At 45.9% G+C, this 27,434-nt stretch overlaps 1 protein-coding gene across 2 annotated transcripts in view; it reads right to left on the bottom strand.

Moving 5' to 3' along the window:
- TUT7 (terminal uridylyl transferase 7) overlaps nucleotides 1-3,086 on the bottom strand; it is a 33,561-nt gene extending 30,475 nt beyond the window's left edge. The window contains exons 1-2 of one of the 2 annotated variants that reach the window (XM_085043011.1): nucleotides 2,959-3,086; nucleotides 589-1,115 (exon numbers count right to left, since the gene is read on the bottom strand). In XM_085043011.1, coding sequence (XP_084899137.1) covers nucleotides 589-1,084 — 496 coding nt within the window. In that variant the 5' untranslated portion in view covers nucleotides 1,085-1,115; nucleotides 2,959-3,086. Of the gene's footprint in view, nucleotides 1-588; nucleotides 1,116-2,262; nucleotides 2,453-2,958 lie in introns of those variants that run through there. The other variant, XM_085043010.1, reaches the window with a different exon arrangement.
- Between the last annotated feature and the right edge of the window lie 24,348 nt (nucleotides 3,087-27,434).

The following is a 27,434-nucleotide window of genomic DNA, read 5'->3' as shown; positions in this document are numbered from 1 at the left end:
AATACTACGGTATTGATCACTTTGTCCTCCCTTAGCCTGTCCTTCCTTACATTTCAACGCTTTGGGTTTATACTCTCATTATTAGTACCAACTGCCCACAGGGAAGTTCAATATGTATGGAGAGCTAGACTTTTGTTATTGCTGTACTAAGTTCTCACAATACTGACAAAGCATTGTTTTCAATCTTCATTAAGACACATCATTACAGACTTCATTGGTAGCTCCAGAAATCTTACCCTGTTACCAACTTAATTGAAAGATCCCTTACCAGCCTTGACAGATTCCATCAAACTGTACAGGGAAAACTGCAAAGAGGGACATTACACAGATACTGCAATCTTCTTACTCATACCACTCACAAACTAAACTACAAAGACAACACAATCTATAAAACAAAGAAGGTCTGTATCATTTGCTGTAACGATTTGTTTAGAGTGCTAGAAGAACAGTGCAGTCAACAGTTGGCAATACATGACAGAACAAAAATGCTTTTTGCTTTAAAAGTGAATCTTGAAATTTTACTTTTCAGTAACACATGTAGGAAGCTACTTCACTGTAAGCTATGTAAAAACAAACAAACATGATTACCAGAACTTCCCTTCTGTGTGTCTGGCACATCTTTGCTCATCAAATCTTCCTGAAGTTGTCGTCTTACATTTCTGTTTCCAGCACCTTCCCCCTCATGAAAAGAGTCCGTTCTTGTCCTGCCATGCCCAGGAATCCAGGCAACAGATCGATACTCTCTCCAGGTGTCAGACGTACTACGGTGGTCACCAGATATCCACTTCTTTATTTGGTCTTTTTGGGTGTCATTTAACCTTGACCCTTGACTGTAAATTGTGTTTTTAAGTGAATTTGGACTACTCAAAACACTACGTGGCACTCGCCTGGGACTGCTTCCATAACAACCTGGAGTTCCCTTTTTCTTTTGCAGGGTGGTATCTATTTTATTGCTATAGCCACTTCCATATTCATCCATGACTTCATAGTCTTTCTGTAAGAGACTTTCTCTTAATTCTTCTTGATGCAAAATTCCCTGTTCCTTATTTTGTTTGGCAAAGCAAGGTTTTGCAGCATCTCCCATGGTTATTGCTGTTTGATTTAGTGATTCCCACCTAGAAATCAAAAAGTTAAAAGCTGTATTTTAAAATCAACCAAGCAATAAACACTGGCTACTAATTGCTATGGAAATCTCAACAATCAAAGCCCTGGCTTGAACTAAGGCAAGAAAAGGCAGTCCAAAACTCAGCTAGGTCTCTTCTCTTAGAATGTCTAACACCTATGGGTTGTTCACAAAATGCAGAGACGGCCTATGGCTTTTCCGGGCACTAAGGTCTAGATGCCTTGAGGAGAGATAGCAAATTTTAAGAGTCTATGTCAGTCTCAGTTCAGAAAAAATGGCTTGAAGGAATTTCATGGCATGTAGATTATGTAGGAGACAACAATGAGGATGGCCCCAAGGCCATTCTATATATCAGAATATTCCTCTTTGCCCACAGTAGACACTGTTCACTGTGTTAAGAATGAAAATTGTGATCATCAGAGGAGACAGAGACGCAGAAGCTAAGTTGCAACCTAGCCATTACGCAAACACAATACAATGTTTTAGAAACAAGGTGCACTCTGCACATCTTAACCAGACCACCACTGTGCAGTCTCATATTGCTCAGTATTAAACACTCCTACTTCATATTATTTTGGCACTGTCTGACACATCTGGGCCACTGAATTGCTTGCATACCCACCCCTCTTTCCTTGCTCACATCCATGTTCTTACTGCAGAACACTTCCACAGAGCTCTAACTCCAATGCTGGCCAATTAGCCATATGGGCTGTGAAAGGCGGAACTACTGGAAGAGTTAAAACATGTTAGGTGGAGTGGTCTCATCAACACTGAATATTTTATGATTTATGATTTAAATACAGACACATACAACCAAACAAAAAAGACTTTCTCTTTCAAAATACATGCAGGTAGGTGCTTAAGGACGCAGAAAAAGCTGCGAAGTGATGTAAACAGCATTTTCAAGCACCTGAATACCAGAAAATGCTCTTCTGCTGCCTTTAATATGGGAGTAGTGTTCCTAATTTATTTTTTAAGTTCTGCAGACCACAAAGGCACTCTTAAGCATCTCAGTGACTGCTTTTTACGGGCCTGAAGCTTTTAGTGTTTATGCCCCTCTTAAGAAGAAAGTAGTTTTTTTGCTCCTACATAAGCAACCAAACAAGTAGGATTTCTGTCCTAAAGACTAGAATTCTTACCCAGTTATGTACATCTCTGGAAATGCAGCTGCTCCAGCTAAGAGCAGAAATAAAACTTTCAAACGCACGAAGTGTACTTGCCTCCTATTTTAGGCAAGAAACTGCTGTCAAACCCGAATTTCAGAGTGACCTAAACCCAGCCTGTTTTAGAGCTATCCCCAGAAGCAACGCCCACACCCTGCCGCCAGGCTGGATGACGACACCTCCCTGCACGGGAAGGAAGCAGAAAAGTCGAAGTTGACATTCGCCTTCGGCTCCCAGCCACGACTGGAGGTGCGAGCTTGGCGTGGGCAGCGGGCAGGGGTCTGCCCTGGGGCTCGGCGGCACCCGGGAGGAGGTGTTACGATACCGGCGCAGGAAACACTGCGTGGGCCGGAGCTCCCTTGCCCCCACACCGCAGCTCCCGGCTCGCTCCTCCTCGCCTCTCTACAGGCTGACGAAGGTCCCCAGCCCCCTCCTGTCGATCCCTGACCCCGGTTCAGGGACTGTGGCGCAGCATCCCCCAGACCTGCCGCCTCAGCCGCACACAGCCCGCGAGCAGAGGGGCCGCGGCAGGGCCAGGCAGGGAAGGAGCGAAAGATGGAGGGAGCAGAGAGGGAGGCAGAGGGACGGGCGAGGGGGACAGGACACCGACGGACAGCCCGCCGCCGAGAAAGGCCTGGCCCCGCCGCCGGCCGCCGAGAGAAGGGCACTCACCGCCCGCTACCGCCGGCCCGCCAGCCGCCCAGGGCTCGCCATTGCGCCGCGACGGAAGCGGCGCCGATCCCTCGGCGCGCCCGATCCGCGCGAGTCTTCCGGCAGCGCGGGCCCGCCCTCCGCCCGGCGGGGCGGGACGGGGCAGGACGGGGCAGGACGGGGCTGTGAGGATGGGGCAGTTCGGCGTACGTGCAGAAACGTCGCCTGACCAACCACCTAGGTGTCAGGCAGACCAGGGCGCTGAGTGCCGCATCCAGTCTTTCCGTAAACCTCCAAGCTTGGTGACTCCACCACCTCCCTGAGTGGCCTGCTGCCACTCTAAATCACCCTTTATGTGACGAAATGCCTCCTGATGTACAACCTGAGCTTTCCCTAGCGCAGCTTGAGGCTCTGCCCTCTTGTCATTCCACCTGCTGTCTGTGAAAAGAGGCCGAACCCCACCTGGCTGCTCCCTCCTTTCAGGCACTCGTAGAGAGCAACAAAGTCTCCCCTGAGCCTTCTCCAGGCTGAACACCCGCAGCTCCCTTAGCCACTCCCCACAGGATTTGTGCTCCAGACTCTTGCCCTTCTCCGGACATGCTCCAGCACCTCGATGTCCTTGCAGTAAAGATCCCAAGTACGAACACAAGGTTTGAGGTACAGCCTCAGCAGTGCTGCCCTGGGCCTGCTGGCCACACTATTGCTGATACAGGCCAGGAAGCCATCGGCCTTCTTGGTCCTTGAAGAGGTGAATCGTGTGCATTGCAGTCATCTCTCAGAAAATGAAACGGAAAATAAATGGATTGCCACAGCAGTCACAAAGCCAGTACAATATAAGCAAGAACTGCGTAGTAGTTCCTGAATATAATACTGTTGGCTCTTATGTGCGAAAACTGAAGACATTGCTGCACTGCTGTGTACCAAACCCAACCCAGTCATAACAGCCTGTGTGTCTCATCAAACGAGACTCCTGTTGAAGTAACTAATGTTTGGAGCAAATTACTCATAAGAAATAAAACCACAAATTACAGGAAGTGGGAAAATGTGGGGCAGGTAGGGAAATGGACGCATACCTGGTTTCATGTAGAAAAAACCTTCTACTTCCCATCTACTTGCCCTTCTCACTGGATTAAGTGACCTGTATATTTTGTCAATGTTGCTTGCATTTGCCCAGCCTCTTGCTCTTACAGCTTCACCCTGTTTCTGTATGCCCTCTTCTTTACCTAATTTACTGGTTTGTTTAGAAGGATCTCTTCCTACCAAGCTTTTGCATTCATATTTATGGAAAAGAGGTGCTCTCAATAAACCTCATGAGGTGGTCCTCATGTGAATTTACCTTCTCATTCCAGTTTCAAGATTTCCTTCGCAAAATGTGTATAAGTATACAGGTTTTGAAGACAGGTAAATAGCAGAAACTCCCCAGAATAAATTATGGTACCTTTCCAAGACAGGAATTTATAGCCTAGTGCTTTGCATTAACAGCTGGGAGGTACTTTTGCCTTCCCCTCTATTACCCTTTCCTGATAAGACACTTTATGGATAGGACCTGGCATGGAAGGATTGCATAATTTACCAATACATTGCTGTAAGCAGATGTGGCTGGGCTACCCAACACAAAAACATTTCTGAACCCTGCCTTGCCTCCTTGTTCCACAAAACTATGGAGTGGCCGCAGGCTCAGCATGTTTCATGTCATATTGACTGGGGTGGGTCAAACAGTATTTGGTCTGATGAAAACTTCTCACTTATGCACCCATGGCAAGACTGTCTAAAGTTTCTGTCATTTTTATGAGGCTAAAATTCCTATGGTTTTTATAAAACTCAGTGATTCTGGATTAAATTTTGATTAGATGGATTACTGTATAATCAAATACTAGCATTTTCTATGATCAGACAAATATAGGAGGAAATGAGGTAAAAGTCTCATATGTCATAAATACACATGCTGCTTGGGAAGCCTGAATTTTGATCAGCTGAGATTTTTTTCCAAAAGAGGTACTATTAATCAGTTTTTGTGAGAAAAACTTAGCATGCTGAATTGAAATATATTGAAATGGGAAAGATGACTATTAGATCTTGCTAAATTTATCTGTAACAGAAGAAAATAAGAGAGAAAAATTGAAAGACAGTAAAAGAATACAACTCACTAAATCAAATAAAATCAGCCAGATGCATATAAATGATAAGACTGAGCTTAAAGAACAAATCACAGTACTGGGCATCACAAAGATTTTTTCACTAAATCAAGTAAAATCAGCCAGATGCATATAAATTATCAGACTGAGCTTAAAGAACGAATCACAGTACTGGGCATCACAAAGGGTTTTTTTTAAGAAATGTAATCTCTGAAATTCTTTGAGTACTGATCTCGAATCTGCTGCAGACATTTTGTTCCAGCTTGAAGCAAGTCACCACATTCCCAGTTTCTCCAGTCTGAGCAAACAAGAATTTTATTTATTATTGTGATAATAGCTGCAAGTTCCCCACACCCCTTTCTTAACGACTGTACTTGTCACCTATTGTCCTGCCTTCCCTACTCCACACAGTCCTAGCCACGCCCCCAGTTTTCCCTATTGGTTCCTGTACCCTAACCCCACGTGGCCCTGGCCACTCCCTCGGGTTTCCCCTATTGGTTCCTGTACTCCTAACTCCGCCCCTGTACCTCCCCTGTACCCAGAGGTCACTGGGCCTGTGTGCTGTCCCTGCCCCTCTCTGTTTCCCTATAAAACCCCTTACCCTCCGCCATCTTGCTGTCTATGCTCCACGTGTGTCTACGCTCCACATGTGGCTGTGCATGTGAGGCCTTCGCCCTCGAGGCATCTCTGCCTCGGGGAGGTCGTTGGCCTCTGCTGCACCATGCGAATAAACATCTTCCATGGACACAACGCATAGACCCTCCTCGCCTCCTTTATCACCGCCGGTTGTGGAAGCAGACGGACCAGAGATAGCCTTATGGCTCCCTGGCCGGTGAGAGTGCAGTGTCCAGCCCTGGGACAGAGGGTTTGGAGCACTGAGGCGCTGAACCGGGCTGGGTAGAGAAGCTCTAGGGTAAAGTCTGCTGTAACATCCTCCAAAACCGCAACAATTTATCTTTTAAATAGCTTTATTGTACAAAAGATACTGTTTTCATTTACGAAAGCTTGTTCACCAAGGAATAAAGCATTGCATTTTTCTGTGGTATTGTGAGACAAACTGGTCCAGTTTGGAATTATACTTGTGCCATAATTGTGCTAATGGGGATGGGATTGGCCAGGCACAGGAGTGGTAGGAAGCAGAGGTAAACTGTTTTGACTGTGACTCAGACGTCTCTTGGAGCCATACCCCATACCTGCTGTGTCACCTCAGCATTTTACTGTTGTAATACTCTCCCTCTTGAAAAGCTCCTAAGCACTGACAATGTTGCTGTTTGTCTTCATCAGTGAAAGATTGCATGACTTGCAGATAAATCAGAAAACCTCCCTTTTTCCAACTCCTGGTGCACCTCCAGACTACTTGCTGGTGGGTTAGTATGAGGATGTCTTCGGTTACAATGTAAGGTGTAACCAAAACTACTATTCTACTACCATCTACATGAGCTGTTGAAATAGGTGTGGCAGTGTTCTTTATCTTCTCCATGAGTCAGCCCTGATGACTCCCTCTGGGGAAGCAGAAGCAGCCCTGGGGGGGATGCTCTCTGCTAAAGGGCTATCAAGGTCTCCTGGAATGACTCATAGAATTACATCATCCCATTGAGAGATGCCCCGCCCTGGGGGAGGAACCGAACATTCCTATCTGCTTATAATTGGAGGCTTGGAACACCACGGGAGCACTACCACTGCATTCCCAGAGGATGAGAGCTCAACAACCACCACTGGATGTCCAGAGAAGGACCAGACCGTTCTACAGGATCACTGCCTCGACAGAGCCACATCCTTCACTCCAGTGGGACTGTAGCCACCATTTAATTGGACTGCCACCAGCACCCTGACCCACAGGGTGTCAGGTTGTATTCTGACTTTGTTAGTTTAAGCCAGTGTTTCTGTACTATTGCCTTTATTTTAATTTTCCTATGAAAGTGTAGTTCTGACTTAGAATCTCTTTCAAGATAGTTGTGCAGGGTTAATTCCTTCTGCTGGTTTGCCTTCAAATCAGTACATAGGAGCAGAAAAGACCCCGATACTGTGTCAGTTATGCTCATCAGTAACAAAAACATCTCTGTATTATCAAAACTTTTTCCACCATTCATCCAAAACATTGCCCTCATACCAGCTACCATGAAGAAATCTAGCTGTATTCCAGCCCAAACCAGTACATTCTATATCAGTTATTTCATATAATTTATCTTAAGGTCCCACCCTATCTTAATACATCCCATTTCCCAAAAATGTTTGTGAAATGTCCATAAGTATCCACAAAATGCTCACTGTGTTTATTTGGTTTGTGACTTTGGGCTCCATCTGGTTTGGTGGTCACTCTGGATGGGAGAAGTAGTGTGTTGCATTGTTCATTTGGCACCAAAGGCAGCTCTGGTCAGGTCCCTGCTGCACTTGCAGTTTTCATGGCAGGAAAATCCTGCTATGAAAAGCCAATGTCTACAAAGGTGACAGAGGACTCCTGCAACTTTATTCAAATAAAGGGAGAGAGTCCACTGGGGCATACCCCCATGGATTTCTCTCTCCATTTTGAATGATGCAGCCCTCCTTCTATCATAAATTCCCAGCCACATGTTACCATCTTCCTACCCCATTGGCTGAGGTACTGGGAAGGTACAGGCTTCTTGAACTGCCTACCATATATTCCCCACCTTGAACATGTCATTTTCCTTCAAAATTCACAGGTTCAGGCTGTCCGGGTTCTGCAATAGAATAGGTTTGTGCGGACCCATTTGTCTATTACCCCAAAGGTCAGGAGTCAAACTGTGTGTGTTCTGTAACAAACTGGTGGCTTGAGGTTGGTAGAGAGATTAAGACCTATTTTGAAGGATTTCTTCGGTGTCCACTGCACCGAGTTCTGGAAAAGGTGGGGACTACTGCCGAAGAGGCAGCACAAGGTGCGCGGAGCTCTTGGGGAGCGCAGCGGCAGCCCAGAGACCAGTTTGCGGAGACAAGAAACGTAGGCCAATCAATTGGTGTTCCAGAGAGGTTTATTGAGGAGGAGGGTAGGTAGGTGGAGGGACGGAAGGGGACTAGAAGCACCAACGGAATGGCTCTGAGCCACCTCGGGCGCGGGGTTTTAAGGGAGGAGGGAAAGGGGAGGAGAAGCTCTGGGGAACTAAAGTAGTGTAGGTTGTTTGTGGGTGGTCCGGGTGGTGTGCGCCGAAGGTGCCTTGCCCCCAATGAGCTAGCAGAGCTCCGGTTGGGTCAGGCTGGACCTCACCGGCTCTCCGGGCTAGTGGTCTGGTTCTCCTTGGGCTCAGCCAGGCGGCCGTGGCGGTCGGTCGCAGGGTCGCCTAATGGAAGGGAAGGCCTGGCCACCGAGGCCAGCGCCCACCGTGCTGGAAGGCGAATTGTCCGGTAACCCCTCGAGACAAAACCAGTCCACAGCGGTCGAGAGGGTGCAAGGCGTCGTTTATTAAAGGGCAGCCAAGCAGGAGGGAGGGGGAGACGCGTCGCAGCAACCTCTCGGGGCGGCTCGGAGGAGAGACTTCCGGCGCCGAGCGCAGCAGGGTCTCCTAGCAGCACACGTGCCACTGCCGAGCAGCCTCGAGCACGCGAGGGACACGGGGTTTTAAGGGGCGCCACGGGGTTTCCCGAGGCGGGAACACAGGGGCGGAGCCAACCGGGCTCCGGAACACATTGAAGGACAGCAGGGGGAGCAACTCAGGAATGACCAGGGCGGGGAGTACGAACAACCAATGAGAACAGCACGGCAACAGAAGGTTCGGGGAACGGGGCGGCAACAGGGGAGGAGATTGGGAGGGGTACAGCAAAGTCTGAACCAATAAACTTAACATAACTTTGTGGTGGGAGGGAGAGGACAGCTCAGAACTCGGCCTCCTCCGAGTCCTAGGATGTGGTGTCTTCTGCAGTCTCTGCTCGCACAGCATTGACCGCAGGGCTTTGGGACTCGGGATCGGCGGCCTCAGGTCACCGTACCTCTACAGGGAACCAATGAGGGATAGAATGCATAATGTGTAGAGGGGAGTCTCCTTTTGAACATTTGGGGCAGCATGGGCTATCAAGATAGCACAAGAGGGTACTATGCTTCATTACCAGCTGGTGGCTTATATTTCTTTATAGACTGCTAGTATTTCTGATGTTTCTCACTGCAGGGGGACAGCAGGAGGCGGCGGCCTCTCAAAACGAGGTCCCTATGGCGTGCATCTCCACCGAGTCCGGGCTGGGCGGCCCCTGGGATGCGCTTAGCATGGCATGGGACTCTGGCAGCAGAAATTCTAGCAGAAAACATGGGGTGAGGCAAAGAAGCATACAGGACCCCATCTTCAGTCTGCCTGGGAAGTTTATTAGGGTCTTTGGGGGCAGTGCAGGGAAGGGAAGAGGGAGAGGAAAGCGGGGGTAGGTCAGATGGGCTGGCAGCTCGAAGATGGAGACCCTGAACTCCTGCCGGCGTCGGCTTATAAGGGAAAGTAAGGGGGAGCGACTGGCTCTTCTGGAGCCAGTCCCAGGAGGTCTGAAGTCAAGACAGGTGGGGGAACACACCAATAGATTTCAGATACAGCAGGATGCATATTTCAAAAAGAACCAATAACATACAGAGCAGGGGAACAAAGAAAAGCCACATGGAATCCTCAAAAACCACATTGCTACATTGCTACATATTGCTTTTTCAGTTGGAATGTAATTGGCTTCAGATCATCTATATCCCTGTCTTCAAAACCCTATGGGTCAACTGTGAGTTTCTCTGGGTGCCTTCTGCCAGAGGTTCCATATAGGGCCATTATCCCTGGCTGAGGCATATAAAGCACTTTATTAACGTCTTGTCCTCTTCAGAGTGGCCCAAGTATTAATGCATGAACTCTATCCTATTTGATTTGTTCAAAGGCTTGCTGCTGCTCAGGGCTCCATTCAAAGTTGTGTTTCTTCTGGGTCATGTGATAGAGAGGGCTTGTAATCAGACTATAAAGTGGAATATGCATTCTCCAGAAACCCACAACACCCAAGAGCTTGTGTTTCTTGTTAGTTGGTGAAGACACAGCTGTTATGTTGTGGATCACATCCCTTGAGAGACAATGATGCCCATCTTGCCATTTTATTCCTGCAAACTGGATCTCCAAAGCAGGTACTTTGACCTTGCTTTGTTTGATAGTGAAATCCGCTTTCAAGACAATTGGCAGAATATTAATGTTCTCTGCTTCTCATATGCTTCCTTCTCTGTGTTGCCCCACACAATAATATTATCAATATATTAAAAGTCTTCGGGAGCCTCACTTTGTTTAAGTCCAGTCTGGATCTATCGATAACAACTGGTAGGCCTGTGTTTCTACCCTTAGAGCAGTCGATTCCAGGTGTACTTGACACCCCTCCATGTGAAAACAAACTGTGGCCTGCACTCTGCTGTCAGAGGAATCAAGAAAAATGGATTATTCATACCAGTGGTTGCTTGCCATTTGGCTGCCTTTGACTCCAGTTCCCACTGCGGTTCTAGCATGTCTGATAGACAGATAGTGTCTGATACCACGCAGTGGCAGTGTGGTGTCATTCAGGACATGGCAGTCAACAGTTAGTCTCCACTTTCTGTTACATTTTTTCCTGACCTGGGGGGACTTATTAAAAGGTGAATGAGCCTAATTGATCACTTCTTGACTCTCCAGTCACTGCGTCAGGTTATGTATGGGAACCACAGATCCTCAATTGGTTTACTGCTGTAGCCAGTGCATTGTCTTGACGCCTGCTGTTCTCTAAGCTGCAGTAACCCCACAAAGGAAGGATCCTCTGAATGACCAGGCAAGCTAGACAGCTGTTTAATCTTCTCTGTACTCAAGGCAGCTGTACCAAAAGCTCACCAGTACTCTTTTGGGTCCTTGAAATACTTTCTCCTGAGGTGTTCTGTGTCAAGGACACATGGATCTTCTGGGCCAGTCACAATTGCTGCTTGTAAGATAGGCTTACGTCAGCCTCCAGCACTGACAGTTTTTGGGGTTCTTGCATCACAGAGAAATAGAGACGGATTCAGCCTCTTTGTAATCTGATGGTATTAGTGTATACTGTGCACCAATGTCCACTAGAGCTTTATACTCCTGTGGGACTGAGGTCCCAGGCCATCGAGTGCATACAGTCCAGTAAAACCAGTTGTCCCTTTCCTCTGCCTGGCTAAAGGCAAGACCCCTCTATTCTTGGTTGGGGTTGTTACTGCTTGATTTTTGTAACTGCAAAACAGAAGTCTCTTAATCAGGGTCAAAAGTACCTCTGCTGCTTCTTCTGTCTCAACAGACACTGGGAAAGTAATTTTCCTTGGTGAATGTCGTTTGGCTGTTGCATTTCCTTCCAGCACCGGTATATGTGCTTCTAATCTCCAAGTAGGTATAGTATCCCACTTCCACATGTCCTCCATCTTATCAAGCAGGAAGAACTACAGGGTTGTGTGCTTTGTGTGCCAGTGTGGGTACACTGGCACCCTCTCCGTTGAACAGCAGAAGAATCTCAGAATCATAGAATCCTTGTGCTTTGAAAAGACCTTTAAGATCATCAAGTCTAACTGTTAAGCCAGTACCATTTTGTTCACCACTAAATCATGTCACATCTATATGTCTTCTAGATACTTCCAGGGATGGTGATTCCACCATTTCCCTGGGCAGCCCATTCCAGTGCTTGACCACCCTTTCAGTGAAGCACTTTTTCCTGATACCAATCTAAATCTTCCCTGGTGCAACTTGAGGCCATTTCCTCTTGTCCTGTCCCTTGGTACCTGGGAAAAGAGACTGACCTTCACCTGGATACACCCTCATTTCAGGCAAGTGTGGAGAGTCATAAGGTCCACCCTGTCCCTCCTTTTCTCCAGGCTAAAGACCCTCAGCTTCCTCAGCTGCTCCTCACAGAACTTGTGCTCCAGACCCTTCACCACCTCTGTTGCTCTTCTCTGGACAAGCCCCGGCACCTCAATGTCTTTCTTGCAGTTAGGGGCCCAAAACTGGGCACAGTACTTGAGGTGCAGCATCACCAGTGCCAGTACGGAGGGACAGTCACTGCCCTGTTCCTGCTAGCCACACTATTTCTGATTCAAGCCAGGATGCCATTGGCGTCCTTGGCCACCTGGGCATGTGCTGGCTCACATTTAGCTGGCTGTTGACCCCCAGATTCTTTTCCACCAGGCAGGTTTCCAAGCCTGTAGCAGTGACCCAAGGGCGGGACCTGGCACTTCGTGTTATTCAGCTTCATGCAATTGACCTCAGCCCGTGGTCCAGCCCATCCAGATCCCTCTGCAGAACCTTCTAGCCCTCCAGCAGATCAACTCTCCCACCCAACTTGGTGTCATCTGGGAACTGACTGAGAGTGCACTCAATCTCCTAATCCAAATAATAAATGAAGACATTAAATAGGACTGGCCCTGACACTGAGCCTTGCATAGCCCAATAATGACTGGACACCAGCTGGATATAACTCCATTAATGAGCAGTCTGTGGGCCCAGCCAGTTTTTAATGCAGCGAAGTGTATTCCTCTGACATGATCAGCCAGAATGCTTTGGGAAATGGTGTCCAAAGTCTTTATTGAAGTCCACAGACATCCACAGCACTTCCCTCATCCTAAGTGCATCACCTCTTCATAGAAGGAGATCAGGTTGGTCAAGCTACACCTTAACATGGAGGGAGAGCAGAACACAATCCTGCAGATCTTAGAAGTTAAAACCACTGCTGGCTGCAAAACCCACACGTTTCAGATTGATATCTGCTCACTAGATGGCAGCAGATTAAAAAAAAAAGCTGAAAAATTACAGCTCCAACCACCCATGAATATGTAGTGTAAGGATACACTTTTACAGTGAAATAAAGGTGCAATAATAAAACATGATTAAAAATTTATCTGGTCTGGATAAATACAGTGCATGGTCACAGGGAAATGGGAGCACACACTTTGGACTGGTCCAGTAAGTAGAGTCTTCTGCCGCAATTTCTGTACAATCTCTGCTTTGCGTGCCCTCCCAGGCTGAAATTTCTGCCATTCCTCAAGCTCACTAGATTAAAGCTAGCATGTCTGTGCTTTCCTGTGCCACATCCAAGAGCTCTATGTCAGTAGAATCTAAGAGAATATATTAGAATAGTTTCCCATTCTGTGAAAGACTTTCTTATTCTAATGGTGTTTCACCTGAATATTTTCTTTAATCTGAAGTACAGAGACTGTAGAAGAGAGGCAGGTGAAACATATTTAGCTAACTATCATTACCTTAAAATGCTCTAGAAGACCTCTATATCTGATCTTTTCCTCAGAACTGATTCAGCTCCCTCTGACAGAAAATATGCCTATATGTGTTATAAAACTTAATTTGAGAAATAAAAGTCCTGATAAAAAAATCTCATAAATTGAAATGATAACACCTTTTATTGGTGTAGATGGAGTTAGAAGATGTCTGTCCAGGGACATGGTTCTGTAAACTTCATTGTAGTTCCAAAAGTTTGTCAATGCTACTGTCACAGAATTGCAGAAGGACCGAGTTTGGAAGGGACGTCTTGAGATTCCCTAGTCTACAAATCTCTGTCAAGCAGAGTAACCTGGAGAATGTTACATAGGACTACATCAAAATTTTGAGTATCTCAAAGGATTTAGATGCTGTGGCCTCTCTGGGCAACCTGTGCCAGACTTTAACTAGCTTCACAGCAAAAAATATTTTCAGATGTAATTTAGTGCTTTAATTTGTGCTTGTGATCACTTGTTCTGTCAGTGGGTATCACTGAGTAGAGCTTGGCTCTGTCATCTCTGCACTTTTACATTGTGTAATTACGTTCGCTGACGAAATACCCTTGAGCCTTCTACAGCTGAAGAGGCCAGCTTTCTCACCCTCTTCTTGTAAGAAAGATGCTGCAGTCCCTTCGTCATATTTGTGTCCCTCTGTAGGACTGGATTCAGTACGTTCATGCTTTGTATGTATTCAGTATGTTCATGTTTTTGTTTTGGGGAGCCCAGAGCTGGGCTGAGAACTCTCAATAAGTCTCATCAGGGAGAGGGAAAAGATCATGTCCCTCAACCTGCATGCAGTGGTCTTCCCAGAAGCTGCTGGCATTTTTTGCGTCAAGGGCTCATAGTCAATTTGGTGTGCTCAAGACCACCAGTCCCTTATCTGCAGACCTAGTTTTCAGCCCGTTCAGCACCCAGCATGTACTTGCCCTGAAGTTTTTTCTCCCCAGGGTTAATACTTTGTACTTTGTTTGTTGAACTTCATGAGGTCAGCTGTGACCCAATTTCTCCAGCCTGTCCAGGAGCTTCTGGCATATCAGCTTCTCCTCACAGTTTTGTTCTGTCTACAGACCTAGTGAGGGTGCACTGTGTAGCAGTGTCCCAGTCATTTGTGACAATATCAAACAGTAGTGCCTCCAGTATGAACCCATAGGATCTGCCACTAGGACATGGCCTCCAGCTGGACTCTGTGCCACTGATCACAACCCTCAAGCTAGAATGGGAGAGACAGCTACAGATGCAAATCCTCTTAATGGAAGTTACATATCAAACCTAAGGTGGAGTGGAAAAGGCAAAATGGTTCACGTGCTGGTACAGCCTGCAATTTTTCACTGCATAAACTAAAGGGTTCTGGTTCCATTCCACTGTGAAGTGTAAACCAGGCTCAACATGTGAAGGGGTAGTGAAGCCCGTTTGTGATGCTGTCTGATGGCAGACATTGCAGGATATGTGTTCACCCCATAAACCAGATGTCTCCTACTCTCTGAGCAACCAGGGGATTTTGACAAGAATGCTGATGTTACGGAAAATATTGAGCAATAATCCTTTCCATCAACCTAAATCCCAGTGCCTCAGTTAGCTAAAAACATTGTAAGTCTTTTATTAAGTGGATAGTTTTACAACCCCCACGTTTTCTAGTTCCCAGGTTAATGGACTTTTTGAACATTACAATAAGTTAGAGGTACAGAACATGACCAATTGCTCATTGTGAGATTTTTTTTGTTGTAAAAAGAGCATAGATAGTATTGACTTCCCTAATTCACTGTTTATAAGAAGCATTACTTTGTAAAAAGAATTAAATACTTTCAGTAAATATAGCCCATGTGCATGTACTTACATATATGTATACATATGTGAATGTGTAAACAGGAGAGGTCAGATGCTTAGTTCCTTTGAACTGATGTGTTTCTATTGACTTTAAAAATAGAAAACAACCACAATTTAGGAAAGACCATGAGCCAAATACCCTTTTACACCAAGATTTCCTCAAGTTGCTTTCCTGTAACAACTGGGCTGTAAAACTCAAAGTTGTGCACTCAGCCAGTGTTGTCAGAAATACTGATTTTCCTTCAGTTCAGTACTTCAGGGATGGTGCTTAGTATCTCTAAAAATTAGGCTATGTAAGACTCACATTTTATCTTTAGGTATTTAAACAGAAAATGTTTGCTTAAGTTTTAACGTAAACTTGTTATAGTTGTGCTTTTGTAGTATAGTTTGTTATGAGTGAAAAGCTACAAGCAGATGAGACTATGGCTTTGTAATATTGCTCTTTTTTGGAGGAAGTTTCCCACGTTTTACCTCCAAAAGTCACTTCTGAAGCATTAACAATAACAGTTACACAGTAGGACAAGATCCAGAATATGACTGTCTCAGTTTGGGAGACAAAGATGTGCAGGAGGAAACGCTCAGGGATGAGCGCCTGCTCCTAAGGGAAAAGGCTTCCCCTCTTCCCTCTGCCAATGAAACAAATTAACAACAGCAAGTGAAAGTGGAGAAAAAACGGACGGAACTCTTTATTAATATAAGAAAAAACGGAACTATTTATTAACACAAAATGAAATTGGGAAAACAAAGAGAACAAAAAGGGAAAAAGGTGCCCGCAAGGAGCTGACAGCACAGCCAGCGCAGCTGCTGGACTCCAGTGACTCTTCGGCCTTCACTCTCGGGCATGGCCTTCCTCGGAGCTCAGACCGGCCGGGGCACCCCGCAGCTCCCCGGGCAGGAGAGAAGGGAAGGGAGGCACGGAGGCCCGGGGGAGGAAAAGTAAAACAGCAAAACCTCTTTCAAAGCTAGCACTGGGCGGAGAGCCGTCCCCTCCCTAAGTCCCGATTGAGAGCCGTGGACTCCCACAAAGTCTTGCAGAGAGCCGTGTACCTGCCGCCGACCTGCCGCCTCTCCGAGAGCCGCTGACCCCTGGCCGTCGGACCGAGCCGCTTTTATAGCTGCCTGGCACGGGCCCGTTCGGTGGAGCGGACCCGGCTCCGGCCCCGCCCGGGTCTGTTGGATGTCAAACTGACCCCAGGTGCGGCCAGGTTGGACTGACCGCTGGGTTGGCCCTTAACCGACCCTGGCTCTGCCTTCCTTCCCCTCCGGCTTATCTTAAAGCTACAGTAGCTGTGGGCATTAAGCAGGCAGGTAAGGAATAAAGTGGTTTCATGTCATCCCAGGACAATGACTCAGTTGTGGACAATATCTTTTGTATCTTGTGTAGCAGCACAGCCCAGCTGTACATGAATAGAGCTGTGTTGGAAGTGGTCCCCATGGGATCACAGAAGGACCTGTGATTTGTCCTGCTGCACCAGCCCCTGTGGTGAGACAGCACACTCTCTCTGTCCCTACAGCTGTGGCTTCTCTCTGGCCACTCGGGATAAACAGGGAAGGATGGGATTTCTGCTGCACACCTGTTGGAGGCTGGATGCCCTTCTTGTGCCAGAGTGGAATATGGCAGGTTTTGGGGCATGTACAGTGTGAACAAGCACTGCCTCTGTGCTGAACATGTTGGATGACTGAAAATCTAATGTAAATATTCAAGTCCTTCAAATCTTCCCAAAGAAGATATCAGATTGGACAAGAGGACATAGCTAAGAAAATCAAGGAAAGCTTGGTTTGGATTTCACAAAATTACAGAATCACAGAATTGAAAGGGACCCACAAGAATCATCAAGTCCAACTCCCAGCCCTGCACAGGACATCCCCAAGAGTCACACCATGTGCCTGAGAGCATTGTCCAAACACTTCTTGAACTTGTCAGGTGCTGTGACCACTGCCCTAGGGAGCCTGTTCCAGTGCCCAACCATCCTCTGGGGGAAGAACCTTTTTTCTAATATCCAACCTAAACCTCCCCTGACACAACTTCAGGCCATTCCCTCAGGTCCTGTCACTGGCTGTCACAGAGGAGAGATCAGTGCCTGCCCCTCCTCTTCCCTTTCTGAGGAAGTTGTGGACTGCAATGAGGTCTGTCCTCAGTCGCCTCTTCTCCAGGCTGAGAAGACCAAGTGACCTCAGCCACTATTCATACAGCTTCCCCTCAAGGTCCTTCACCAACTTTGTTGATCCTCTTTGATGGCTTAATGTCTATTTTATATTGTGGCACCCAAAGCTGCCCCCAGCACTCGAGCTGAGGCTGCCCCAGTGCAGAGCAGAGCAGGACAATCTCCTCCCTTGCCCAGCTGGCCATGCTGTGCCTGATGCCCCCCAGGACAGGGCTGGCCCTCCTGGCTGCCAGGGCACTGCTGACTCATGTTCAACTTGTCACTGACCAGGACCCCCAGGTCCCTTTCCATGGCACTGCTTTCCAGCATCTCATTCCCCAGTCTGTCCATACACCCAGGGCTGTCCATCCCAGGTGCAGAATCCAGCACTTTCCCTTGTTGAACTTCGTATGGTTGGTGTTTGCCCAGACCCCAGATTTGTTGGGGTCTCTCTGCAGGGCCTCCCTGCCCTCGAGGAGTCAACAGCTCCTCCCTGTTTTGTATCATCTGTGAACTTGCTCAGTGTCCCTTCCAGTCCTGTGCCCAGGTCATTTATGAAGATGCTGAAGAGCACAGGGCCAAGGATGGAGCCCTGTGGAACCCCACCAGTGACAGGTCCCCAGGCTGATGTCACCCCATTCCCTGTAACCCTTTGTGCCTGACCCCTGAGCCAGCTGCTCATATCATCACATGATGTGTTTGTCCACCTGTGGGCTGAGCACTTTGTCCAGAAGGATCCTGTGAGAGCAAGTATCAAAAACTTTACTGAAATCTGAAAAGATCACATCAATTCGCTTCCCTTGATCAATCCTGGGTGGGTTACCTTGTCAGAAAAGGAAATCAGGTTTGATAAAAAGGACCTTCCTTGCAAAACTGCACTGGCTGTGACCCATGACTGGGTTGTCTGTCAGGTGGTTTTCAATACCCCCAGAATAATCTTCTCCCTAACTTTATCAGGCACTGAAGCAAGACTGACAGGCCTGTAGTTTCCAGGGTCCCCTTTCTTGCCCTCCTTAAAAATCAGGGCAGTGTTTGCCAGCTTCCAGTCATGTGGGACCTTTTTGGATCCCCAAGACCACTAAAAAAAATCATCAAGAGAGGTTTTGCAATGACATCAGCCAGCCCTTTGAGGACTTTTGGATAAACCTCATCCCCATAGATTTGTAGGGATCCGGGTGGAGCAGGACATCCCGCATTATTTGGGGGTCAACTGGAAGCTGATAATTTTTGCAGTCATGGTCCTCCATCTCAGGGCACTGTGACCCCCTTGGTCCGTGTCTTGGTTTAAAAGACAGGTGTCTGCCAAGGAAGGCGGGAACGTTCCTGGAATGGAAAGATGACTCCCTCCCTCTAAATTATTATTACCTCAAAATTATGGGACTTCTAGGCAAAAACATGGGGAAAGGAGTAACAATTCTTTATAGATATTCAGAAAGTATCTGTGTACGTCACAATACGGAACAAAACCCAACAAAACAGTAACAGCAATTCCGCGCCCATTAAGCACTTTCCCCTGGGGTGCAGTTATGATCCCAACCGGCAGGGGGCGCTGGCTGCAGTGACCGCCCCGCGGCCGGCAGGGGGCGCTCCAACGCGAGCCCCCAGCCTCCCTGGGGGCAATGGCGGCCGGGGGGAGAGTGAGAATGTTGGGGGGCTCGCTTTCCCCGGGAGCTCAGTGTACAGTGCGGGTATTGTGGTGAAGGCAGCTGCCGAGGCTGCAGTCAACCAGCAGTGGAGACCCTCTCTCCGGAGAGAGAGGAGGTGGGGAGGCTGGTTTCCCCTGAAACACTCATACAGATGGGGTGGGTCTGCCGGCGAGGGCAGATGCTGAAAAGTCCCAATCAACCAGCAGCTCCTACCAGCAGCGGGTTCACCGACGGGCAGCCAGGAGAATTCTGCAGCAGCACTGAGCCCCTGAGCAGGAGCAGTCCAGCACCCAAAATCACAGCCGGGCAAAGACTGTCTACCCCCAGCTAAGAGCTGCCAAACCCCCATTCCCACCCCCACCCCCATTTCAGCAGTATGTCAAGGCATTTGGCTTACTCATTTTGTCTCTCAATTGCTGTCCATTCACCATCTCCCTGACAATAAATGGCAAGAAATTCCCTGAGAAACCTAGTCCAGAACAGTCATCTGTGTTGAAGATGGAGGCAAAGAATGTATTAAACACTTCTTCATTGTCCACGTTCCTGTTTGTGAGGTGACCATTCTCATCCTGTAATGGGCTGGTGTTATTTTACACTGTGTATTGCCACTAAAATACTTGAAAAAACTTTTTATTGTTCCCCGTGGTTCTGGCAGCTTCAATTCCAGCTGAGATTTGGCTGCATGCATTTTCTCCCTACAGTGGCAAGCAGCATCTGTCTGTTCTTTTATGTCACTTGACCTTGCTTCCATTGGGCATACACTTTCCTTTTTTTGCCTTATTTCCAAGAGAAGATTCCTGCTCAGCCGAGCTGGCCTTCTGCCTCTCCAGCTTGACCGGTGGCATTTGGGAATGGCTCTTAGGAGGTGATGTTCAAGAAGTGACCAGCACTGATAAACCCCAACACCTGCCAAAACACCTGCATTTTCCCTTTTGACCTAACTTACTAGTTCCCTGAGCAGCCTGTAGTCTGTTCTCCTCATGGCCAGAGTTGAGATTTTTCTGGCACTTCTCCTCCTGTCAACAGAGATTTTAAACTCGATCACTTTGTGCTGTCTGTGGCCAAGGTGGCTGCCAGTCTTCACTTCACTTGTGAGATCCACTCTGTTGACAAGCAGTAGATCAAGAAATAAAGAGAACTACTGAATAAGGTAACATTTTTGGATTAGTTTCCCCTTTCAAGCTTACGTATTCTTAAGAGGGCAGTTGACATGAGGAAATGCGGGTTTAGTTCCATAATTCTGGCATTTAAGGAATTGTTGGCATTGTTATGGGGTGGTTTTCCAAGCAATGAAAGCACATTATGTGGGAAAGGTCTGTCTCTCCTCTAAAAGGAAGCAGGACAACAATAATGGATAAAACACTAATTCTACTGGGGTTTTTTTTAATTTCTATCAGAATAAGCATTGTCCAGTGTTATAGATTGTCCAGTGTTAGTAATGTATTATCTTTTCACATGCACCAAGTTATTTGTATTTAGGCAAGTTTAAAAAGTCCCTTGAGTATACAGGGAATGTAGGAAGATGTAAATATTTCTGAAATGGGGAGCTAGGAAAGTGGAGAGTCTTAAGCTTTCAGAATTGTCTTAAAAAGCTTTAAGATTGTCTTTCTAATGTTGGATCACTAGATATGTGTATTAGAGGATTATTTGGAAAGAAACAATGAAGTTTTGTCTGAACATATTGATATGTATTGTTATTTACAGTTTCCAAGAAAGTGTGTAGGGAGTTTGGTTGCCAAAATTGGAGATGCAAGTTGTTACACACTACACTGGTGCATGTTTGGTATATGTACTAGTACATTTGCCCTTAGTCTGGAGAAAGTCAGTTCTTCCTTTAACAGTTCCTTTGTGGCACGTAACAGTGAGCCAACATTATAAATAAATTCTAAGTAGTTTAAAGCTTCTCTGTAGCACAGGCAAAATTGAATTTTGTTTCCCTCTGGGTGAAAGCAAGATAACTCTTTGGTATCAGAAAGTGTGGTTTTGTGGTAGTGTTAGACATGATGCTGGGGAAGATGGTGCGGTTAGGTGAAGAAATGTGGGAGGGATCAGTTGGAGGTAGGAGAAAGGGGCTTGGAGGAGTCTCTGTCAGTTTTGGGAAGCTGTTCAGCGGGCAAGGAAGGATGAATGGCATATCAAATTTTTTTAGGAACATGGCCAAAGATGCACACTTATATCTGGGAGAGGTGGGAGACATCAGAGGCCCTGAGCTGATGGGTACTTGGGCAATAAAAAGGATGTGAAGTTGTCACATTTCCCATTAGTTGGCAAAGTTGAACATGGATATAGCCAGTGCAAGCTACTGGATGAATATGACAGCAGGGCTGAAACAAGCAGCCTTTTTATCTAGGATGAGCCTCCTTCATTAGCACATGTTCCTCCAATCCCACATGCTGCTGTTTCTTATAACTTTAGATGTTGCATTGGTTTCTTTGCCCAGCTGCTTCTTCATATCTCTTTGGCTCTTTTATGCCTTCTGAGGATCTGCAGTAGTGGCGAGCAGTAGGATCTGCAGGGAGAAGACAACACTGCTTAGGCTCCTCTGTCACACCTTACCCACAGGGCCTGATGGGCATATGCCTTCCTTATCTTGCCTCTTGGTGCTTGGATGGAGAGAGGTACCAAAACCATCTTGTTGCTTTGGCCAGGGCCACCCATTTTAAAGAAAATTTTCTCACTCCCAACTGTCTCTTGTCTTCCCCAAGTTTGTGGTTTCAAGCTACAGCCTCAATGTCTGAAGTTTTTTTCTGAAGTTGTTATCAACAGGCTGGAGCTCAAAAAGAGTGGATAAAGGTTATTAATAATATTTTAATGATTAAAAAGATTTCTCCAAAATGAAATTTATGCCCCAAACAAACTTTTCTTTGTAGTAATCCCGAAGGCTATCCTTCAGAAGAAGAGTGCCTTCAAAATCTTGAATATAGAAATATCTTGTAAATAAAAGAAGGCGCGGTCTGTGCGCCGTAGCCTGGCCTCACTGGAGCTCTCGGGGCTCTGGCTGGTCAGCTGCACCTAGCCGGGACCCGGGCTATTGGCCCACCCCGCTCTTCTGCTCTGCACGGCAGGCAGCTACTGTCATCGTCAGGGTCGCCCGATGGGGCAGAAGGACCCTGTGGCTGAGGCCGGTACCTTCTGCGGAGGAAGGCGGTGGAGTCGCTGGCAGCCCCCCGAGATAAAGAGAGTCCACAGTGGGTGGAAGTCCTCGAAGCACTGTTTATTGGGCGGGGATGCGTCGAGGGACTCCCAGGTGGGGTGGACCACGGAGATGCCGGGTGCTGAGCACTACAGGTCTCGTGTCGTGGGTCCACACCACACAGGGAACAAAGGAACACGGGGTTTTAAAGGAACAAACGGGGTCTCTGGGGGCGGGATAGCAGGGGCGGAGCCAACGGGCTCCAGAGCAATCATAAGGGACAAGCGGGGGAGCAAATGAACAACAACCGGGGAGGGGATTACACAGAACCAATGAGGGGAGCGCAGCAACAGAAGCTTCCAGAAAAGGGAGGCAACAAGGGAGGGGACAAGGCGGGGAAGCATAACTTTCAACCAATAAACTTAGAACAAACTTTCCAGGGGAGGGGAGAGGGCGGTTCACAGCTCGGCCTCCGCCGAGTCCCAGGAGATGGCATCTTCGGCGGCCTCCTCATCGATGGAGTGGACAGCATTGACCGCCGGGCCTGGGGACTCGGGATCCGCAGCCTCGGGCCGCCGCACCTCTACACCATACCATATACAAATCTTGAATGCACAAAACCTCGACTATATATTTATCCAAAACCTAAAATATACAATCTTGGATGTATATTTGGAAATCATCTGAAACACAGTCATGTCCTAATAACCTTTATGCATGTTGTGTTGTAATCTACAGTAGTTTTTCATAAATAATAAATGTTATTTATGAATAAAGAAGGTTTTAGCAAGAAAATACAGTAGCACTGTACTACACAGTATTTCCCTGGAATTTGAATAGTTTAGTAGTGATGAGAAATTGACATGGACCGTGGACTACTGGCACCTTTTTCCTTCTTTTGTCTGTGCCAGATCTGGCCATGTGTCTGGGAGCATGCGTGTCGTTCTGCGTGTTTGTGTGTTTGGGATCTTGCAAGGCTATGATGATGGCAGCTAGTTGCTGCCAGCCACAAGAGGGACCCAAAGACATGCGCTGCTGTCTGGTATCCCTTGAAAACTGGAAGGACTGTTAGCCTCCAGCTTCGGTTTTCAGAAAAATACCTTATTTTCTTTTAATTTTAGCTTTCAGGAATTTTACTACGACACACCTATAAGCTTTCTGAGGGAAAGTCTGAGAAAGGCTCTAGAAAAAAGCTGTTAAGAGATAACAGATGATTTTAAACAACTTTGTCATGGCTGCCAAGTGCACTGGGAAAGGCTGTGTGGCATCTAGACTGATAAGGATAAATCATCTGAAGACATTAGAGGGAAGGCATCTGCACTCATGTACTATACTGCTGGTATAATATTAAGAAAATTAGCATCTGGAATTTTTCCTTTATTAGTATTTTTGAACATTCAGCCAAGCGGGCAACTGGAGATGTGATGTTTCCATAAATTAGAGGAAAAACTTACCAAAACTAAAACTGCTCCAAAAATGTAATAAATTGGAGACATTCTGTATTAGGCAGCTTTGCTGCTGCAGTAACTCACTGTTCTGCCAATAGCTGACTGTAAATGGTACATTGCATGTGCAAACAAGGCATGGCTTTTGTAGCAATGGAAAACATCTCTGATACAGGCTGGTTTAGTTTGGAAAGAACAGCACTACCTGGCTTTGGCTGCCTCAGTGGCTTCATTAAGTAGTCCTGAGAAATGTCTTCCACTGTGAAGAAATCTCAGATGCCTTCTTCACTGGGACTGCTACCCTTCTCTTTCAAACAGTGGTCAGGAAACATGAGGCAGGGCTGACTCCTGGTAATCATGTACACTCTTTTATTCAATGTAAATAGTAGCCATGTTTTTCTGTGTACAAGAATAATTTCCAAAAGAAGGGTGGGGGGGATTACTAGAGATTATTTTATTGCAAGGACAGCTCCTTGTTCTTCAACTAAAAACTTAATGCTATTGAGTGGTGATGTGGTAATTTGGCATCATAGACGATGACAGAATATTGTTATACTGTATTGCATCTGGGTAGCACCCTCAGTCTGAGATCAGGTTGAATCACTATCATTAATAAACTCTGCTGGTGTGTTCTTGAAGGAGTTAATACAAAGTTATCCATGATTTACTATTAGGGCAGGTGGGCCCAGGGAGTGATTTCCTTGACGTCAGGAAGTGACTCAAGAGCATGACTTATAGCAGTGTCTTTCTTGGCCAAGGAGGTGAGGAAGTGGTCTTCTTCACAGCCTCTATCTTCTCCATCTGCTGTCAGCCTCCAGATCACTTTGCCAGGCTGAGAAGAACTTCAGAACATACATCCTTCAGATATCCACCTACCCACGGTGAAAGTACTGCAGGGGCTTTTCTCTCTCTTGGACTCAGGACAAGTCATGCCAAACTGTGCCCAACAAGTAGGGGCTGCAAGAAGTTAATTTGTATTTTCACCTCTATGCTATATAGAGGGAATATACACTATGAAGGGTAACGATAGACTGACATGAAAGGCTGTTCCCTTCGCTCTCTGCTTTTTCTGGCAGCAGCTGAACATGCACTGACAACACACCTTCCATTACTAATATTTTGAAACTTAGAGCAGGAGAGTGCCTCAAACCGCAGCCTTATAACGTAATGAAGAATACACACAGCTGCAGTAACAACCACATAATTATTTAATTAGTTTTTGACAGCTTCAAATTGCACAGGCGAAGGAATGCATGAACCACACATGGAAACCTGCCAGCAAAGGTTTTACACGTATGCAGATGGTTTTAGCTATTGTAAGCGCAAAGCCAGGTTGCTGCACTTTTATTGCAAAACCTAATAGCACATCATGCACTGCAGAAATTATATCAAGGGAATAAAAATGGCATATGTAATTATTTATTCTCCTTTATGTCATAGCATTACTTTTGTTACATGTAACTTCCCATAAATGAGCCCTGTGAGACCAAAGATGGGAATATTTTAGCATTAATTTAAGTAATCTGTAAAATAACAGCTTCTTTGGGCTTTTGGAATAAGCAATTATGATACCACTAATTAACATTACATATCAATTTATATTTTGAGGTCCTATTATGGAGATGAATTAATTAACATCTCTGGTGGGAAGTTAAGTATCTCTATTTTTATTTTGAAAAAAGAAAGACAGGCTTACAGAAGTGTAACAATTTGTCAGAAGCCACAGTGTGATTCAGGGACAAAAGAGACAACAAATTAAGAATTTCCTCAGTTTTCATTTGACTCTGCAGAGAGCTAGGGCAAAAAATTTCAATATATAAATGAGGGAAAAATAATTGTCTGCAACAAAATGGATGAAGAGGGCATTAACATTCGTAGAAATCTGTCTTTGGCAAACAGATTATTCCAAAGGGGAAGATAATAATTTAGAAGTGAAGCGAAGCATAATGTACTGTAAATATTTGCTCTTCTGCTGCTGCAAAGCCAACACCCATCTCCCAAGTCACTCCAAAGTGTTTATAATTTCCATGTGTCACAAGCTCCATGATTTTATGTTAGAGGGGAAGTGATTTCTCCTGAATGCACCTAATTAAGGCTAACAGCTAAAATAAAACATGAATTAATTCAAAACTTCACACTCTAAATGAACACAAACGTTGTCTGAGGTTTAAAAAGTTAAGTTCCCCTCTTTTTCCACATAATTGAAGTTTTCATATTTTCCAGCCTTTGCTTTTTATGGTTCTGGCTGGGATAGGAAATACTAAAAGCCCACAAGAAAAGGCTATTCCCATAGAGCTGTGTAAGATATTCACAACAAAAACCTAAACCATGTGGAACACTATGGTTTCAAGTTTCACAAGAAAGTCAAAACCCAGACTCTGTTGAAGTCTGTAACACGTTTTGAATGAAACTGGGCCCGTTTTCAAGAAAATCTGGTCAGATTCCTGGTTTCGAGTTGAGAACATATGAAATTTGGCATTTGGCAAGTTCTGGGAAGAAGTCTTGAGGCCTTCTGAGCTCACTGATGCTTCAAGGGGGCCTTGCTGTAGATGGGAACTGAGTGGAGGGGATGGCAGGTCTCAGCAGGGGGAGAGGGGCAAGGGTATTGTCAGGGGCTTTGGACTGAGGAACCCAACACAGCTTTGGTGGGTCTCCTGAGGTAGGGAACTGTAGTCAAGAATGGTTGTGTGAGAGTCATGTGGCTCACATCCAGGGGAGGAGATCCTGGAGATCTTGTGCACACCTCTCAAATGGGCGCCTTGCTGTGACTTTTCATGTACTCCCAGAATAAAGATTAGGAGAACCCGAGTACTTCAAGACTGTGTCCATCACTACACTGCATTTTGTAGGACATATGTGGCTATTACCACATCCATATGGAAAACACACCTTTATTTTACCTACAGAAATATCTCTGACTAAGCAAATGAAAGACTGTGGAGAAATACTTGGCACCGATTATGAAGCCATGCTCTTTTTTAAGAGTCATTATTGGATGCTGCAGCCTCAGTCTCTAAGATGTTATCAAGGTAAAAGTTACGAGCTAAATTCTGGTATTGCAAGGATGGATATCAGAGCAGAACTTTTTCTTGTGCATTCCTAGAAATATCTTTATCTGATACTAATACTACAGTAAATTACTGAAATTGTAAAGCTTTTAAATCAATTTTACCTTAAACTGTCTCTGCTGCTAATCACTTTCAAAACTTCTGTCCCTGCAAGCAGTGAAAATAGACTAGAAAACCTAAAATCAAGGTTTTAATAATATTACTAGAATGCAATATTATCTATACAGGCAAGTTGATTTCTTGATCTCATAAACAGGTACCATACAAAGCTACCAATACATTCTCCCACTTAAATCGCAGTGTTTGGGAATATTTACTGTGAAAATAAAAGCTGTTTTGTGCTGAGGCCAAAATGTAAGCAAAGAACAGCGCAGATGGTTTATGAGTATATGGAAAACCAGCATATGTCTGTGTATAAGGAAAGAGCTTTATATCAGACTAATGAGTACAGAGTGTAGTTTTCCTGTTTTCTCTAATAGTATTTTATATGTGCAGTTCTGTGAGTCCAGCACTGTGAGGACAATAGTTATGCTCACAAATGAAATATAGCTCATTAAAGCTCCAGTTCTTCCATCCACACTCACTTTGATTAAGCATAGGTCAGTCCTGTGTGAGATAATTATTTATTACCCTGTCACTACTTCTTTTTTTTTTCCAGATGTCTGTGTTTTGGCTTCAGATAACATGAAAAAGTTCCTTTTGCTAACAAGTCTTTTAATGCACTATAGTTCTGCTCTGAATCTTTAACAACAGTCCACATTGTGCAACTTTTCATAATTCGTGCCTGATGTTGTTCCTCTTAATAAGAATACCAAAGGAAGCAGAACTGTCACCTACCAACCTGCTTCCCCAAGATCCAGTTTGCCCATACATTCATCTTGTCCAGAACTAGCTGAAAATCTCCCAGA

This window comes from Lichenostomus cassidix, chromosome Z (assembly GCF_008360975.1).
Source record: "Lichenostomus cassidix isolate B80296 chromosome Z, HeHo_3.0, whole genome shotgun sequence".
NCBI lineage: Eukaryota > Metazoa > Chordata > Aves > Passeriformes > Meliphagidae > Lichenostomus > Lichenostomus cassidix.
This window is presented reverse-complemented; position numbering and strand designations above follow the sequence as displayed.